General features: G+C 40.4%; 1 protein-coding gene across 1 annotated transcript in view; it reads right to left on the bottom strand.

Annotated features, from left to right (window-relative positions):
• yes1 (YES proto-oncogene 1, Src family tyrosine kinase) overlaps positions 1–17,986 on the bottom strand; it is a 33,768-nt gene extending 15,782 nt beyond the window's left edge. Inside the window, exons 1-3 of the mRNA XM_042497212.2 lie at positions 17,588–17,986; positions 3,798–4,088; positions 498–597 (exon numbers count right to left, since the gene is read on the bottom strand). Of these exons, the coding sequence (XP_042353146.1) occupies positions 498–597; positions 3,798–4,080 (383 nt within the window). The 5' untranslated portion in view covers positions 4,081–4,088; positions 17,588–17,986. The remainder of the gene's footprint in view (positions 1–497; positions 598–3,797; positions 4,089–17,587) is intronic.
• Positions 17,987–20,067: the final 2,081 nt, after the last annotated feature.

The raw sequence follows: 20,067 nt of genomic DNA, 5'->3' as shown, positions 1-20,067 counted from the left end.
TTTCTTTACTTCTGTTCTACAAATAAAACACAAATTATATTTATAATATTGTATATTGTAGATAAGGTTCATAGTAAAAAAGTTTTTAAAAAAAGTAAAGTTAATAATGATCTTAAAAGTTTGACCTTCAGGCATATTTTTAGTGCAATATTGGTGATGTTGAATGCAAATTCAGTCAATGTTGGTACACTCACAACCTCTTTTATTATGAGCATTGTTTGTATTCTACTGAATAAGGGTAGAGTGCTGTGTTTCACACTGTAACCTACATAAAAAAAAAACCTAAAACTAGAGGAATGATCTGTGGCGGGAGGAAAGCGATGGGGACTAAACAGATGGCCCATTAGAGGAGCCCATTAACCCAGACAGATTTCTGCCTTAATATCAGACCTGAGTACAATGGGGGATTAAACACACACACACATACACACACACACACACGTACACACATGTCCACACAGCAGGAGTTTGTCAATGTAAAAAGCAAATGTACTCACGTGTTGTTGATGATCTGGAAGCGATCTCCTTTTTTGAATGACAAATCATCCGACGTTCTCGCCTCATAGTCGTACAACGCTACGAAAAATGTTACACCACCTGAAAGCAAAAGAAAATAAGCGTTAGAAGTGTGCATAATATACACAAATGCTAGTTAAAAATACAAGAGCTTCAGACAACAGTAGGGTTCCTTTGATCAAGTTATTATCTAATCTTGAAATATTGTACAACCAAAAAAAAACAGCACCAATATTTGACCTTAAAACAAAGACAACCAGATGCTCAGTGGCTTTAAAACTTAGTGTGTGTTATTGTGGGACTTTGTCGTTAAACAGAATTAGTTTTCACCAAAATCATTCTATAACACAAACTAATGAACTTATCGAAGCTGGGGCAGACCAACAAAGCAAATGAAGCAAATGGTGACGATTCACACGTTAAAAAAAAAAAAACAAAACATAATAATAAACCCACAAAATGTCTTTATACTACTTGTCCAAAGTAATCAGAGTGTCCTGAAGCCCAGACATGCCAAGTTGTTTTGAAAAACATCACTAGCAACATGTTTTTAGCCCACACACAGTAGTTTTAAATCCAACAACGGGACTTGCTGCTTGCTGCTAACTCCACAGGTCTCTCTGTGTGTGGGGAGGCTTTCGTTAGCATGTTAACGCTGGCATGCAGATACCACTCTCATTGGTGTCACGCAAGCATGCATACGTGATCGCAGCTCCCACACTAGGAGCTAAAGGCTACAGGCTACATCAAGGCTAAAAACATGGTACCGGTGACGTTTTTCAAAACAGCTTGGCACGTCGGGGCTTCAGGACATTTGGATTATCTCAGACGAGCAGTATGGAGACGTTTTGTGGTTTTATTATGTATTTTCTAACATTTGAATCCTGATCACCATTTGCTTTACTTGTTTGGGAGATTAGTGCAAAACCTCCAGCTGTGTTTTGTGGACTTTAAAACTTCACCCGACTTTCCATCAGCATGAGCGTGAGTACATAATGACTGAATTTTCATTTTTGGGTCAACTATCCCTTTAAATGACTGTCCCTCTCAGTGGAGTGGCTTAAAGGAAATGGGACATTGTTTTTACAGTTCTCTAACTCTGTGTTATCACTTCAAGTCAGTGTATCAAATTGATGTCACTTAATCTCTTGTATATGATGAAAAGAGTTGATTTGTTTGTGCTCTGAAGCTACAGAGTGCAGAGAGACAACAGGACTCTGATACATTTATCTCAAGGAGGAAATTGAACAGGCAGGATTAGATCTTCAGTGGCCCCTCAGGCCAGATTATCCCCCTGAAGAGCAAAGATGGAAGCGTGTCTGCATGAATCTACATGCGCATGTGTTTTTGTGAGCTTTGAGAGAAGACATCGTTCTTTACTGTCTACATTTTATTGCATAATTTACTCATTCAATCTGGGATGTAATAACCACCTGGAATTGCATGAGATAACTGTTCTCATGTCACTGAGAGTCATTTTATTACCAATGAAACCTCAATCATGAAGTCCTTTTGAAAAACTATTGTTGAAAATAAAAACTTATGCATGTGCATGACTAAATCCATTACAGTCAGCGCATGTAATTGTTTTCTTTGGCTCCAGAGACGCCACGCTGCCTGCTGTATTGCTTCCCATATTACAGATCTATTTTGGGTTTGTCTTTGGCCTTGATGTTTCGGCTGACTCACTTCAAATGTCTAATTTGCATAACATCTGCTGTGCATAACAAATGTTCAGCAGACTTTACTCTAAAGCTGTACGCTGATTTAAATGTAATGACAACAGAATGAAAAGTTATGAAATAGCAGAGAAAAGTATTGAGTTGTATTTAGGATGCAAATTAGTTGAGTTAATTTATAGCCTTCATTTTGGGGTCTACTAAAACAGCTTTTAAATTTCCGTTTCTTTGAAGGGGCTTGGGGACCCAAAGTTAGATGAATTATATGAATAATAAAGGGCATTTCCATTGTGTTCAAACTATCAACTATTTTTTCTGAAATATGCAGAATCCCTGGTTGCTAGTCCCATGCGTCTCCCTTTGAATGCTTGGCTGCAGTCTTTTCCTCAACATGTCTCCTCGACCTCAATGGAAAACGTCATGAGGTCATGGAAAGATTTGGAAGAGAATTTATCAGGATTTAGGAAATGACAACCACAGTGGAAGGAGAATCTGACTGCACATACACTACGCTACATAAATATACAACCAGGGAGTTACTAGTGCTTTTTACGCAGAGATCGCACTATAGGGCCACTACAAAGTCCCTTCTTTTTGCCTCCTTTGAATTTTTAGTTAATTAAACAACGGTGGCATCATGCCGCTCCAGTGTGTGATTTTAGACAGCATGCCGGCATCGCAGAAGCAAAAGGGCCACCCCCTGAAAGTCAGGGACTCAAATCATAAGTCGGAGACCTTCAGTTGACTGAGACTGCATCAAGTCGAGCAGTCATTTTTTATTATAAGTGTCCTGGTGACGCTTTGATCCCCAGATTTTGCTGCAGAGTGAGTGTGCTTGAATTTCACGCTACTCTTAGCATCTGCAGACAAGCAGGCAGCGGTATAAAGGGAGATAGAAACTGCACAGTGAGTTTAAGAAGTGGAGATTTTACAGCTCAGAGGTAATTTAATACATTATAGTCTATGGCTTTTTTTGATATCTAGTGTCTGCAAAAAATAATGTTGCACATTTGCAATCAGTCGTTAGTGCAGTTAGTTGTTTACTATATGGCGTGGATGCTGCTGTCACACTGAAAGTCGGAGCTCGTTCAGACTTAAAAACTTTATATGAAAGTCGGAGGGCAGGAGCTTTCAGACCTCATTGTTTACCCAATGTGCAAACATTTTCGGTGGCAGTTCTTCTTAAAGTTAGCTGCTAACAGTTGCTAGCTGTTACTATCTCTGTTTCCAGCTCAAAGGCTGGACTACTCTGTCCCCCCATTCAACGATCGTACCTTTAATACAGAACGGTGAGGCGGCATAAGGATGTGACATTCCCGTCTTGCACAGGCAGTGTAAAAGGGCTATTAACATGGGTCGTTTCAAATGTTGCTGCAGCAAGGACTAGTGGGGCGACATCATTCCCTTTCCTTTCATAAAGGAAGGTGCTGAAGGAGATAATGAAGGAAGCACTGAAGCTTCTTTCCTGAGCATTTAGAGAATTTGACCAGCTCTTATCATGGCTGCCACTTCTCTACTCTGAGGTCATTTCACCCAGTTAGGAACCTTCCCATCAAAAAAGACTACCCAGTATCAGCCCATTAATCTTTTCCACACACTGACCTGTGATGACACCAGGGAAGGGACTGCTCACAGCCACTGAGGTGAAGGAGGTGGAGGCCCCGCCGAACGGCGTCATGACTGAGGACGCCCCGCCAAACGGTGTGAGGGCGGACGCATGACTGTTGTAGCTGTTGTTGTGTGTCTTCATAGCTGGTGAATGACCCATCAGGGTGGGGTCGGGCCCGTAGTGGCCCAGGTGGGCGTTGACCGGCGTGGCATTTGAGTTGTCGGGTCGGTACTTCAGCGCCGGACCCTTGTCCTCTTTACTCCTGACGCAACCCATCGTCAAGCCTGAAGGGAACGAAAAGAAAGGTGTGATTAACAGCAGTTTGGTGTTCAATTAACAGTATAAGGGTGGCTGCCTCTATTTTGATCAAGCCAACTTTAGTGTCTTCTGTCACACATCTTGGATTCTTGCTGCTGTCAGTGATTCAAACGTGACATGAACAAAAGCGCAGAATTATGGATTATGGTAAGTGATTACAAAATGGTATAAAAGCAACTGAAAGCCACTTCTGCACTGCATGGCACGGCTCCACTGACTCACTTGGCACCAATCTTTTGTGATTATCCATTTACAAAAGTTGTGGATAGAACTTGGTACCTTTATTGGCACCGCCTTAGTCGAGGTCTGAATGAGGTAAACCAGTAACAGAGGGTGGACTTAAAACACTGCAGACCAATGAATGATCGCAGAGAATCATGATGGGAAACAAAATGTTGTTGCACATCAATGCACATTAGAGGTCAAGCTAAAGAAAAAAAAAGTACTTTATGTTACATACATGCAAGGTTTTCAATGTCAAATTACTGTAACAATTTCATTACACATCACACAAAATTACATAATTAGTTTTCCAAAACTGTCAATGATTTTTACTAATTTGATGACTTTTCCAGGTCTGGAAAATTCCATTACTTTTCCAGGATTTCTATGACTATAGAGACCCTGTTAACATGTTTAAATGTCATAAAAATGATTAAAAATCAACCAATCAACACCACACATGTAATATATAATCTGACACCTGCGGACACCGACCGGCCCAGACTGGAAAAGACCCAATCCACCTTCATGATGACTGTGCCAAAAATCATCAACTTTAAAAAAGAGCAGTCATCCAAAACTCGAGGCAGTGTTTTGGTGTATACATTAGCAACAGGACATAAAAGTCCTGCTTTGTTAATGGCGCTGAGGTAGGGTCACAAATGGAAAAAAAGTTATGATATTCTTCATACTTGCCTGGAGCTTTTTGTGGTGGTCTACAATAACTCCAGCATCCAGAAAACAAAGACTGCATGCCAACAAATGACCTCACTTGACTTCACAAGTCCCAACAAAAGCCTGTCAAGCTATCTGAGCTAGAAACTAGATCCTGTTGCAGCCTGTGGACATTTCACCCCCCCTGTGATCGTTCTATCACTGACACAGATTTGTGAGGGTCAAAAAGCCCTCAGGTCTTAAAAGTCAGTGCTCTATCCTCCTGAGCTCACTGATATATGAGACCGTGTGTGGGTGTGTTTGCTGTACATCAAAGACTAAAAAAAAACAAAAAAAATCCACATAAACAGAAAAATGACAAATTAGCTGACGTTTTACTAAGTTAGAGTGGAAAGATTGCGTTCATAAGATTACTAATTGATTATGAGACAGAATAAGTCATTGGGATGTATTTGCAGGAATAGTATCTGGTGGCAGATAAATGCACATCAGTTTTTGGGTGTTTTAGTGCCTGTTGTCATGAGTTGACAGCACAATCTACGCAGCTTGCTCTGTTTATTCATTTTTCGGTCACCTCTGGCCTCTTAGTCAAGTGTCTCTGTGTGTCTTTCGAACTGTACACGATAAAAGAAGCTGGCACTGCAAAACAGATGGACACTGCAGTCCACAACCGATCCACTGACAGTGACTCATATCCTGGCATTTGTGAAATGTTACGACATAGTTTCAAACGGCAGCCGGCAGGTCACTCTGCTATCTGTAACAGAGGTGTGTGCTGCTGTCATTCACAGATGGAAGGTCAAGAGAGCCAAGACAGAAAACAAAAGGCAAGACAAGCAAAATACAGAGGACAGCTTTAACACCTCAGTGACTCACAGTGTCTGTGCTTAAAAAGGCTTTATCTACTAATACAGATAAATGTGTGCAGAGTTTCCCACACATTCATTTATTTGCGCCAACACACTACGATTACAAACATCTGCCGCCACATATCGATTTGATATTTTTAGGAGCTGGACTGTTCATTAGGAGCGCTACTGGAAAATTTCTATGTTATGCATTGCACCACACTGTCAGAGCGCAGAGCGTACTCTGGGCACAAACCTCGCAGCAGAGCGTCAGGTGCAGTGACAGTGAAACTTAACCTTTCATTGCACTGGGTCCAAATGGAGGAGCTGCTGCCTCTCATCCATCGATCTGATCTGATCAGCTCTGACTAAACTGACAAATCAATTATCTCACTTCTATGACTCAAACTTCACAAACTGCTGCTGAGGAAAAAAAAGCACTCACAGATAGCTTCGCCTGTGCTGTGTTTACGGACTCGCAAAAAGAGGGTACACAGAATAATAAAAAAGAAAGACACACACAAGATTCAAAACTGAAAGATTGCTAATAGCTCATTTCAATTTAATCTCTTGAGTGAGGCACATATGTAAATTTTGTTTGTTATGTTATGTTTGTTTGGTGCATGATTTTGCCACAAGAGCATGCAGCATCTGAAATTCCAAACTGCCACGCTATTGTGGACACCAACAAAGAAAACACAACTCCTATTGTTATTGTGCAGGGCATTGTTAAGGTTTCTATTGTCAGGGCTTTATTTCTCTTTTCTAATGTTCTATGAAAGTCCTGTTACTTTGCTGTAATCGAAATCTGTCTTTACGATAAATCGATTGCGGTGAAGATTATTCAATTCATGACCTTTGTACAAGAGGAATACGGTTACGCATCTTCAAGAAAAAAGGCAAAAGGGTTGAGATGTCCAGTACAGATCATTCCCTCCTCTACGTATTGTAATGGTTGTTTCAATTTGTCAGTTCTTTGGTCTATCAAACTGGAACTAAACTAAAGAAAACAATTCATCCAGTCTCTACTGAAATAATTGCCTCTTGGCTTGTGAAGCGCAACAACTGAACCAAATGAGGATAAACAATCAATGTATTGATGTTCTTATTTAAGATGGATAGTGTATTGATTTCCTCCTATGAACAAATGGTACTGACTGAAAGCCAGCGCTGAGGCAGCAGAAATACACATTCGAACAAATGATGGAGTGAGAAGGATGGATGGATCAATTATCGAGAAGGACACTGGGAAATTTAACAAGCACGAAGGACAGACAGATTGAGAGATCATCTCATTGTTTAAAAAGCGAATGAAAAATTGCCTCAGTTCAATAGCTGACATGTTTTTATTCTTTGTGTAGTTTGAATAGTGAATCACTGTTTGTATTTTTAAATTAACTCTACAGACATCAACAACACTGCAACACACTGTCAACATGCCAGATACAAAATGCAGAGAAGTGGAGGATGATTAGCCTTTTATTTTGAAGAAATATGAGTACGATCAGTCACTCAGTCAGTCCACCTCATATGCACTGGCCAGATAATGAGTCCACTTAGACAAATTACAGCCTTTTCGGAAAGCAGACATCCTCCCGGGCTGTTACCAGAGACAGAATAACCAACAACAGCTGGTGAAGACAGCATGCGAGCTTTGTCAACAGGGAAAGCACTACTTTTCCTGACAATTTGTCAATGTTGGTTAACATGCAGTGAAACAAGTCTACATTTTTGTAGGACAGAGAAACACTCTGCTTCAAAGGGCAAAAGGTCTGATGAAGTTTCTCAGTTTTCTGGATTCTCTATAGCTTCACCACCAAACTTCTGAGCAGCGCTCCCACACATTTTCTTTGACAAAAGTACAAAACTTTTCCATGACTTTTCAAGGACCCACAATAACAAAGGTTTGCCTGGCGCTTTTCAAACATATCAGATTAAAACTGTATTCAAACAAAATTTCAGCTAGCTGGAAAACATGAAGGGCAAAGACTGGAGAAACGTACGTGATGGTTGACAGCTCAACACAAACAGCTACAGATAATAAATTGGCTGTTATGTTATCTTACCTGGAAAGTTATCCACTGAAGATTAGAATTTCATTCAACAAGAAAATTCCCTAATTTTTCCCCGTGACTACAGGAACCCTGTATGAGGTACTGGTGAGATTTGGTAGTTGTTCATTCTTAATTTAGTACAAGTACAAAAAAAGAAAAAGACAAAAAAACATGGGAAGACCACTTTTAACTGTTGGTCTGACAAAACGAGCAATCTGAAGAAGTAACTTACAGTTTAAGGAAACTGTAATGTAATTTTCCACTGTTTCATAGATTTACTGTTTCAATGATTTATCGAGAAAATATCGATAAATCTGTAATGCCCATTATTGTTACTAACAGCTGAGATCAAATGCTTTTCACCTCCTGACGAAAAGTATTGTGTGCCGTATCTGTAAGTAGGCTAAACTAAATCAGCGCTGTAGTAGACATGAGAGCAGAAGCCAACATAAACATGACTGCCACCTCTGACCTTAGCCCGTCGCATGTCAACCACGACATGTTTCCAAATGTCCAAAACACTTAGTACCTGATCCTCTAGTTAATGCTACAGCAAACGAATGGCTGACCTAAAAGTAAACAAGCTGGAAGAGTGTCGGTGTAGTTAAAAGAGGACATGAATGCTTCAAATCCTCTGCTGTGTCCTGAAACTAATACTCCAGACCGGAGCTAATCTTGATGACACCAGACTACTGGTGACCATGATGACTGTAAGTACTACGTGTAAAACTTGTAAAATACAATGTGGAATATCTGCTGTAAAATGAAGCCGACTATTCAGATTAAAAACTACAATCATGACAATCAAAGCATTTGGACTTGATTCATATCTGTTTCTGGACAACTTTAAAACTCTCCTATGTGGGTGAGCAAAAGCTTTTAAAACCTTCAGTAGTTTCACTTTCTGTTTCAGAGACTCTTGATTCATGTGCTCAAATGCTGTCAAGTAATTATAGGCTGAATAACACATTAAAACCTCTCTCTTCCTGAATAATTGGCAACTTTTCCCATTAACCGATTATGCACCCAGAGGATACGCTCCTAAAATGGCCATGAATAGATTGCAAGCCTGAGCGAGTCCACAGGGTTTGCGCATGATCTGGCATGTCAAACTAGTTCAACGCCCACAAGTTTTACTTTGGATCACTTCACCTCTACAAGACATGGCCTACAGCGAAATCCAAAATGAATCTAGTGATATAATATATCAAAACGATGTCTTATAAAGAACTCAAAAAGGATGGCATAAGCAATAAGAAGATATAACTAAACTTCTCTTGCTGATACAGAGAGAGATCATTCTTTAAGGACAATTAGAAAGCATAAATAAGAAGACTGAAAAACTTTTTGATGCTGTCCCAATTCTAAAATTGGGTCCATAAATGATTTAAAAATTAGCAAAGTCATCCTTTAAAATAATCTCTGTCGTCTTGGTTCTAGTTAAGTTCTTTCTTAAGAAAATTTTAAATTGATTTAACAAATATACTTCCCGGCTTTTCAACCACCCATGGAGAATTGTGCTCTGAGAAGAAGCGAAAAGGCCACCTCTCCAGAGAAAGGCTTTCAATGTATTCTTTTGTGAGTCTCATCTACCTTTTGTTATGGACAAAGAGAAAGTACCTTATGGTGCTCCCCCACACAGCACAGCACACAATCCCCTCAACTATCCCATACTCATGCAAACACGAGCAGCACAAATGCTAATCAGGGCCCAGGCGCACTGTCCTAACAGTGGTGGAGCCGAAAAAGTCCAACAATCAATCAAAGTTTTTCAGTTAAATATTTAGAACATCCAGAAACCACAATGACAGGAACAGATTTACAACCACAGCTCTTACGAATGGACAGTTTTACTGTTGCAGCAAACTTAATGAATCAGCAGTAGAATCTGTGGATCACTTTATCCAAACCATTTAACTGAATGTCGAGGACATACGTTTGTGGCGTGGGATTCCTCAGTGGGTATCCACCACCAGTCCTGCTCTAACCATTATCCACACTAATGCATTTTCACTTCAATGTGGTGTTTTAAAACCAGACTGATCTCCGTACACATATTTAAAAATTAACGATTAAAAACACATAAATGACCATTCACATACACTGGGCCTGCATGTGCTGATGTTAAAGGAAAGCAGATTGTCTACTCAGTGGCTGGTTGAGATTTTGAAGGTGTACATTCTTCACTTAGTGCAAGAAATCTTTAAAATAGATAAAGAGAATTGTTTGACTAGTAAGGTTTAGGAAGGAGGACTGGGATTGGTTAGGGTTAGGGTTGATTGAGGCAGGCCATTACTTTGCTGTCCCAGGATTAAAATATGTGCTTCCTGTAAAGGTTATTTACCAACTTATCTAAAATTTGGACATGCTGGTCTTTGTCAGAAGATTCTTTAAATACACTATCAAATTGAACTGAGATGATAAGTTCACACTGATTAATCAATCAGCAGAAAATTAATCGGCAAGAAATGCGACATATTCCTAAAGCCTCATTCCCACTGCACAAAAAAACCCTGCTTACACTCACTAACATGGCTTTTTAATGCAAAAGGAATGCGTAAAATCGGTATTCACACCCGGGTCACATGACTCTGCCGTAGTCTCAGGTATTTATCACCTATGCCTCTAACTGGCATTGATGGAACACCCAGGTGAATGTGCTAATTGAACTCCTTACCCTGCGAGATGCAATCACACGCTGTCATTAATTACCCTCCGTCTCCTCCTAAGCAGCATTAAAACATTGATCCAAATTGGTCTGCACCGAGTTTGAAAGGGAGACTAAATAAGTAAGAGATGCATAGACAGATGTAACCACCGAAAGCGTTTACAGACCTGTATCCATGATGCTCTCTACTCTTAACCTGTTCTCCGGCCTGTCGGTGACATCCATGGACACACCAAAACAAGCCCCACACACATACTCGCCTGCTGCAGCACCGTGTACACAGCTATGCTTCTGGCCAGTGGGAAACCAGTCTACAGACTATTTTTAATGGGTTCACCCAGGTTTTAAGAACCCACTTGCATGCAATAATTTGGGTGTGAAAGTTGTATTTATTCCAGCTGCAAAATTTTGGGTGTAACACAAAATACTACAGAGACGCCAAAATGTAAGACCAAAATTTAATTTGCTCAGACCAATGACAAGGGTGAAAGTGTTCATTAAAGTAACATATGAGTATAAGGCAGTCGAGGTAGCAGGGAACAGAGACATATTAGGACCACCAGGAGCACTATCTATCACCAGAGGAAGCTATGACAGTGGAACATACCCACACAAGAAGGATAAAATCACGAAAGGTACGTAGACCTTTCTATAACATTTTAGCTTGATATGTTGTGACCCAATGGGGAAGCAAATGTGGGTTTCTGCTTCACTGTTTTCAAACAGCTCTGTTTCCACCTGTCAAGACTTGAACACAACGCCTGAGTTTTCAAAAGAGGGTCAGCAACATTTTCATTTGTCTGAATTGTAGTCGGTCCAAAATGCTGGAGTCATCTGGACGCTTGAATAAATGTTGCAAAAATGATGCGTTTTAAAACCAAAACTTATTAGTGTGGAGATTAAACTGTCCTCAAATGCCATGTTTGAGTCCTAGGAAGGAAAAAAAAACGTCCCATGAAAAACATTAAAATGGGAAATGAGAGTGAGAGTATTTGTGGTAAAGACAATAATCATCATTGTGTGACAAATCAACCAAAACTAATGATGGATCAAATTGACTTCACAGCAAATGAAATTACAGGCAGATTATTGTATCCTCTCTCAGATGGTTTTCTGAATGAGGCTGTTATGTACACAATGAGATTAGCTAGAAGAAATGTGTCATTCTTATGGCGGCTCCGAGGGAACACAGTAAATACCGCCTGAGCGCATACAGAGATGTGGGTCATGGATTTAATTAACAAATGTTAATTGCTTTTTAGCATTTATTAAAACTTAAAGACATAGTAAAAACTACACTGTATGAGTTTGGATGTATCGGATTAGTGTAAGTGTTCGCATTTACTTAACCACACAGGAGACACACTATAGTTGGAAATATTCAACCAGCTGCATTAAAAATGACACAAAATGGAAAGAAATTAATGTGCATACTCCCACACATATTTGTAAGTTAATTTTACTCGTGGGCATACTGTACAAGAGCACACAAAAGGCAGTGGTATGCATCCAAACGAACGCTGAAGCCAGACCTCTTCCAAGGACATGAGACATGTGAGGCTGTGTGCCAGACTGCCAGTGATGCCGTGTCAGATTAAGGAGACACAGGCTGCTGCTTCCCACAGGGACCAATACAACAATGCTGGAGAGCTGCAGGAGGGAAGCTTTTGCTGTAGCTGGCATGCAGCAAACATTTAGGCAAAAAAATCCCAGCACTACACATAACCAGGCAAAGTTTTAGCCTTTAAGGGGCCCTGTTTGCACGCTCAGAACTGAATGTCAGAGAGTCAGATATATCTTAAACTAATTTCCCATCACACCTTTCCAACATCAGATTGTGGGGGTCTATTTTCGACAATTTTCGAAACTTTCCGAACCTATGATCCAGCTTTCACACCTATTTCATCCTGTCATTAGTTAGCAGAGCAGAGGTGACAAAGGAGACCTTCACTCCCAAACCCCTTTTTTTTTTTTTTTTTTTTTACATAACCGCTGTCCTCTTTAACGTGAACAACAAAGTTCAACATTATGAATGTCTTCCAGGAAAGATTGTTAAAAAATGTACAGTGTTTGCTAAATTATATCACAAACCGCTTTTCTCCCATTGCGTGACCCTCAGGGCCCTGACACACCAAGCTGATGGTCGGCCGTCCATCAATGTCATTCAATCAATGAGTGTCTGTCGTCCTAGTTCTTGCAGTGTGTCCCACACCACTGGCACTTGTCTGCCCTTGTTTTTCGGTTGATTCAACATGTCAAATCAGTGACAGAGCCAGCAGACCCCATCGGTGAGTGAAATCACTTTGACTGACTGTACAGCTCAGTGAAGAGGAGAAATTAAAGTGAGAGAAGAAAACAAGTGACTTAAGTCTAGAGGGTGTGAGATTTAGAAGAAATGGTTCCTAACTGTTTGTAGGTATTTTTTTTAGCACACGTTACATATCCTTTGTTTTTTAAACATCGGGTTGTGGTGTTAACATGCTAACTGACTAACTATGGTCTCGAATACGTCCTGTCGGCCCTCTAATTTCCCTTCTGCATGAGGAATACAGACTACTGCCGTCTGCTGGTATAGAGAGTTATTTCCTCTGACAGAGACACAGAGCGCACGGACCAGCTGGTTAAGCCGAAGTCTTTGCGATGTTTTCAAAAGCAACTTTCTGGCCAAAACAGAGGCACCATGAGACGACAACATTCAGCCTTCGTCACCAATAGTTTGATTTCGGTTTGCTGTGTCTTGGGCTTTACACTGAGGTAAGTTAATACAATATGTGAAACCAAAAGCCAACACACATTGTGTTTATTTGAATAACCCAGTTATACATGGAGCTTTACAGTCCTGCATTGTCCAAAGAAATGTCACCATACTCAGAAGAATAATGCAGCAAAAAACTGATTAAATCCTGGTACTCCAAGTGGAAAATGGGTGCAAAAAAGAAAAAAATGACAGTGAAAAGTTCAGAAAATGTTATAGATAAGCATAGCGGTAGAGTAAAATATGTATGAATGAAAAGAAAACTCCACATTAAACACTATCTGATGAGCCATTAGTCATAAACTACATCAGAATCCATTTATATTGAGCTTTATTGCACAAATTCCAGGATATCGTCACTGATATTTTTCCTGATAATGAAGTATGACTGTCATATGACTGGAACATCTTTTAACTTCCATGAAGTTTGTGTAACGCATTCATCAAGAAGCTCAAGCATGACGCAGCTCTGAACTCCCATTAACCTTCCTGACCAACAGGATAAGACTCAACGCCGGAGTGTTCTGGGAGAGGCCGTTCGACCTTTGAGCCGCTGTCTTGTGTAACCCTTGCAGTCACTTGGCACCACATTGACGCACTTCTTCAGGTTGTGTGCTCAGTAACTACAGCACATAATTTATGTCTTTTTTTCTTTCCAGTTAGACAATAAACAACAGTTTTTGGTACTGACTTGAACATGGCACTGAGGGTTTTCATGACTTAGTCTTAAAATCAGACAGTTCTTGTTTAACAAATCTTGGTAATTATATTTCAGCAAACCTCGTCTCTGGTTGTACAGCTGTACTGGCCTCTTAGGGCTGGAAGGTGAAACGGGCATTCAAAACAAAGTAGGAGCATGCTGGTACCAACGAGACATGAAATAAGAACCAGAAAGTCCAGTTGAGTGATAGACAAATATTTTTAAAGGCTTGTCATAGTTGAAAACACACACAACATATAATCCTCACAGACAGGATTTCACAACTCTGCCAGGTTAAACTTTGTTGGATAACTCAGCATGATGGGAGGATCAATGCAAGAAAGCTCCAGTCAAACAATGCAGAGTTTTGCAGAAAAAAAGTCAAACTTTTGCTGAAGCACAATAAGACGCTAAATCAATCAGACACATCCAAGAACACCACCCGTTCAGCTCATTATCTTGCTGATGGAGGATAAAATAGGTGCCTTAATGACATCTTTCCCAGTTTCCTGTCACACTGTGAACTGTATTGATTGTCTCATCTGCACCTGAAGCATCATGACCCCATCAACCCAGCCTCTTGATTTTTTTTTTTTTTAATGCAGGGCTATTTTCAGTCTAAACATCCGCCAAGTCTGTGAACCTCTGACCACATTTAACATAACAGCTGGGTTTGGTCAGGTGTGGTCTGCTATACTGTGACCACACCCAGCTGTGATGTAGCATGGTGCTATAGTGCCACGCTACATCTCTGCTGCACGGGGTGAGGGAAAGGCATGCAGTCACAGCTAGTTGGCAGTTTGTTATCTGTATTGTAATTCAATTTAAGTATTACCAGCAGCATCGAGGCTTTTCAGATCATGTGCAGCCTTATTTGGAAAACACATAAAAACAAAGAAAAGCAGTGCTGACATTAATTTTATTCAAAACATTTTACCAATGAATCCTTTTAGGCTGTAACATGTGAGAAACTGGTGAAAAATGAATCACATTTCCCAGAGCAAAGGTAGCATCGAATTCTTGTTTTGTCTGATAAACAAAACCAAAGCCCAAAAGATTTCAAATTATAATGATCTGGGGTGACTGAAGCGAGGTCGTCCACTAATCAGAGGGTCGGCGATTTGATCCCTGGCTTCTCCAGTCCGTATGTCAAAGTATCCTTGGTTAAGATACAGAATGCCAAATTGCGAGATAGTGTATGCATGTTTAAAAACTAACAGGTGGCACCTTGTACGGCCACCAGTGTATGACTGTATAGTCCCTTTCACACAGCCTGTTCAAGACAAGAATATCACCATTATGCCGCCTCACCTTACTGTAAATAAGGTTCAATCCCGAAATGGGGGGACAGAGTTGTGTCGCATTTTAACCACCATGGAGGTAGTAATAGCACCAAAACAGTTCCTGTATAAACTGCACAGCCGGCAGGACAGGAACATAGGCAGGACAAGTGTGGCATTTTGAAGTTGTGTTATGCATGTGACCAACTGCAGGAGATTTAAAAAGTAGCTGATAGCAGTTTGCGGTTAACGCAAGAAAAATAACAGTGGCTGAAAAATGTCTGCTTATTGAGAAACCAATGAAAATCAGGAGCTCCTTACCCTCTGACGAGATGAGCCACCATATAATAAGGATGGTAAATGGTCGTCATTATCATATTAAGCAATTATTATGGTTTAGAAAGTGCTGCTGTACTTATGTTATATGTCACATGAGAAACCCACGGTGTTGTGTTATAAACGTCATGCCTGTTTTGGTTCCGCTATGCCAGCATGCTGTCTAAAAATCCAACACAACAGCATGATGATACCGTTGTTTGGTTCTGTGTAAAAATCCAAAAGCAGCATGAAGAAAAGACTTTGTAGTGGCCCTATAGCGTGATCTCTGTGTAAAAAGCACAAATGTGTGAATGACTGAATGTGACAACTAGTGTGTTAAATTACGAGAAACAACACAACACAAGTGCAAGTCAGCAAGTCTGTTGCGTAACTACTAAGCATCTGACTTTAAGTTTTTTTACACGTCTTGGCCAAACGGCAGCATGTGAAGAGTCCACAAGCCGAACTTGCTCATCCTATGACAGATAAATCCAGTGCGTGAGCTAAGTCGACAGACTTGCTCCGTAAACACAGGCCACGATCACAGAGAGATGAGGAGGTACCACGGGCTGCAAACCGCTACTGAAGCGTAACTCAGTAATTGCCCTGGCACACTCTCTGAGGCGCAGCTCGGCCTTATCTTCAGGGCAGCCTGCCATCTCTGCCAATCACAGAGAGTGGAGGGGGGGCGGCGTGGAGGGAGGGGAGAGAGGAACTTCCTTCCGAATCCATTCATGCCACTGAGGCCACCTGCTGTGCCTGTCAATGGCTGGAGTGAAGCTGGGAGAGAGAAAGGGCCATCTTCAAGCTATAAAATAGAGGAGCTCTTCTTGTTCTCTGTTCGCTGACTGAGGATATCTGAAATCGAAGGATTCTCATTTTTGGCGTCAGAAATACAAACACTTGTTTCACTTTGCTAACATGTGTAGAGTCATGACTCTGACCTTTAACGCTGCAGCACAAAACACTGAAAGCCTCTAATCTGCAAACTGTAATGATACTGTAGAGTCTCATTCGAGCCATGAGGACACTCCAGGAGTATGCAAGGGTCCTTCATGCCTCCAACCCAAGTCCCTGAACCCCGGCCAGCACCACCTGTTAGCGCTCCTCACTCCTCTGCCAACAGCCCTCTCCTTTCCAGCTGTGTGTGTGTGTGTCTCTCTGTGTGTATATGTGTGTGGGAGACATGACTGTCCAGCCAACTGGGTCTGTACTAACAGAGGGATTACCATGGAGGAGGATTACTGTGGCACCAGAGTATATAAGCACCCACAACATGCACAATCAGGGACAGGGTATATATGAAAACACACCACAACATTACAACAGCATTCCTGCACTTTAAATCTTCTTTTCCACGAACATTTTGTGGTGTGTGCAAATCTGGGAAGTGCAGTTGCACCACCACAATAAAAGCATGCAAGAACGGACTTAGGATTGCTACAAAATTAGATGTTCTGTAATTTTGGGAGCTCTGTTGTAATAATGTGTCTTGTAATAAAGGCCTTTAACAGCTGAGGCCTGCAGCAGCTGATTGTGTGAGAAGAGAGAGATTGGGTGAGCCAGACAGAAAAAAGTAGGTGGATAAATTTGGGAAAAAACTCAATAAACACATTTTAGTGAAGTTATACGGGATGCAGTATTGTTATATTTTTAATTGTATGGTTAAAATGGTGCAAATGCAGCAATTTAGTATTGTTTCGGGGCGATTTTGGGAGTCTTTTACTCATTATTTACTCCTCCCATCGCGAAATTCCAGCGATTATTCCGATAACTGAAGTCCTGGTTCCAGATAAACCACGAAACACACTTTTGTAACAATGTAACACACCGTGGAAACTCTCTTGCTCTCTTTTCCCAACTTTCTTCAAGTGTCACAGCACTGCGAGGCCCTGCTCACTCACTTCCAACACAAAACGGGACTTTTTAACCGAGCGCTTCTTACCTTAAAAGCAAATTTTGCAGTGTTGTACCTCGGCTACATGCGTCCTGTGATCTCGGGTTTTTTTGTTGTTGTTTCCACCACGTTTTTATTTCACGTCGACAATCCAAAAGAAACAGCAGGCAGTCTCTAACGTGGAACCTCAGTCTTCCGTCTGTCCCATACCGATTAACTACTTCAACCAGCCCAAAGTCCTCCGCTGGGATCCTTTATATTCCTTTAAAACGAGGACACACCGCCGCCTCACAAAGGCTGCTTAATATGGCGGAGTGAGAGCCAAGCAAAACAGTTAATATATCCAGAAATCACCGCCTGCTGATGGGTCAGGGTCGCCCTGAAAGACACACAACAATAGCCGCACTAGTACCGAGGAGCCGACGAGGCCAAAGCAGGAATAATGCTGCGTTCAAGGGCTCAGATGAGACTCGGATAGCGGAGATTCCCAGCTTCAGCTCCAGGGATGACGTTTTTCTGTAGGCCGAAATTAGGCCGAAATTAGCCCTGGTTCCTTCGTCCAAAATTAGATTTTTCCATTGGATTTTGGATAACTGCATAAAATAAACCATGGCAAGGCAACATAGTCTAGGCCTATAGAGTACATTTCATGCACAGAGGTAAGTTCAAGGTGCTGTACACGGAAGTTAAAAACGATGTATTCAATTCATAATTAAAAAAACAGAGGTAGAACAGTGAAAGAATTTATTTATATATATGTATATATATATATATATATATATATATATATATATATATATATATATATATATATATATATATATATATATATATATATATATATATATATATATATTAATATAAGGGGAATCTTTGTTAGTCAAATATTTACAGTTATTTAATTACAGAATAAATGCAATCAGTAATCAGTTACAGTTACTGAGGGAAAATATATTATTAAATTACAGTTACCAGTCAAAATATTGGTGACTGCAAAGAGGTTGCATATGAAAAAAAGTCTTTTCAGGACAAAAATGTATATGTTGAATAAAACATTCATTCTGTTGTTTTACTTTGTTTTTCTTTGCCATGCAGAAATGCCTTCTTTTGTCATATTTCGGACTATGCAAAAAAGACAAACAAAAGAGAGAAAAAGCAGCAAATTATCATTCTGAAAATGATTTTAGTATATATTGTGCTATATTTTGGTTCAAAATAGTTTCTGATTGCGGTACATGGTTAAAAAACCAACAACAACATCAGCTCTACATGTTGTAATTAACGTTCTGAAAAAAAATTGCATAAAATGATTCAATAACACTCATATTTTTTTCTTGCTGTTGTATCGCCAGTATGTCTTTTTTATTTCCGACAGCACTTGAACGTCACATCATCTCCTATTGAATGGTTTTCCCTTGTGCCCAATATGGCCGACATCAGTGGCTCAGATTGAGGACAAAATCCACCATCTGACTCATTACCCCATAAATACAACTGCAACTGTGGATAAAACAAAAATGTCTCGGTCATATCGTGCAAAATTATTTTTAAATTGTATAATTTTAGACATCTATAGCGACGCTGTAGTGTAGCGTTTAACCTTTGAACCTCACTCGCAACGTGCAGACATCTGGCGCCCTCTAGGTGCTCTCACAGGATAAATGGGACTAAATATTTACTTGCACATTTAATACAGGCCTGCAGTTAAGGCATGATGTATGAAAGCCTGTTGAACTTAGTAAAAGAGTGGACCTGAATCTGTGTTATTGCTAAGGGCATTTAAAGAAAAACGAAAAGCTATTGAGATTACATCTTAAACATCTTGTATGAGCAAAAACAATTACTAAAACACTACAACATTGCAGGTTCAGCATGTATGAGATCTATGCAGATTTTTTTAAGTGATTCTAAAGTGATTTGCTGACCCCTACTGATTTTGACTGCACTGTGCACAGGCCGCTCTGCAAGTCTCCCTGGGGGGGGGGGCGACTCTGAAAAACTCTAAAAAGCAGCCACTGTGGGAAACAACGTGGACTAAACACACACACACACACACACACACACATGCACAGTGAGAAAAACAACAGAAAAGCAAAAAAAGCCAAAGCAACAAATGAGAAATGCAGACATCAAGCTAAAAACATTAAAGACACCAAAAACTCAACAAAAACCAGTCTGTACAAATTGGTCTTGAGCTGCTTTTTAAGTGTCCACTGTGTCCACAGATCTTAAGTCCAATGGGAGAAAGTTTAGGAGCTACAGCCTCAAAAGAGCAGTCACCCTTTGTGTTGAGCTTAGAGAGAGGAACAACCAACAGAGGACCTAAGATTACGGAGAGACGGGGCTGCAGAAGCTAAACTGGATTCTGTATTTGATGGGAATCGAGGAGAAAGAATTTGAGTTATGAGAAAACCTTTTGGAGTTACAGCTTCGCTAGCCTTCAAATTCCACTTGCCATTACATACTGCTGTTTTGCCTTTCCATATCTTTTGAAAATCACAGGCCAAAAAAATATTTTAAAAGGAAGG

This window comes from Plectropomus leopardus, chromosome 12 (genome assembly GCF_026936395.1).
Source record: "Plectropomus leopardus strain MGB_pleo_1.0 chromosome 12, ASM2693639v1, whole genome shotgun sequence".
In the NCBI taxonomy this organism is placed as follows: domain Eukaryota; kingdom Metazoa; phylum Chordata; class Actinopteri; order Perciformes; family Serranidae; genus Plectropomus; species Plectropomus leopardus.
Note: the sequence above shows the minus strand (reverse complement) of the source record. Positions and strands in the feature narration are given on the sequence as shown.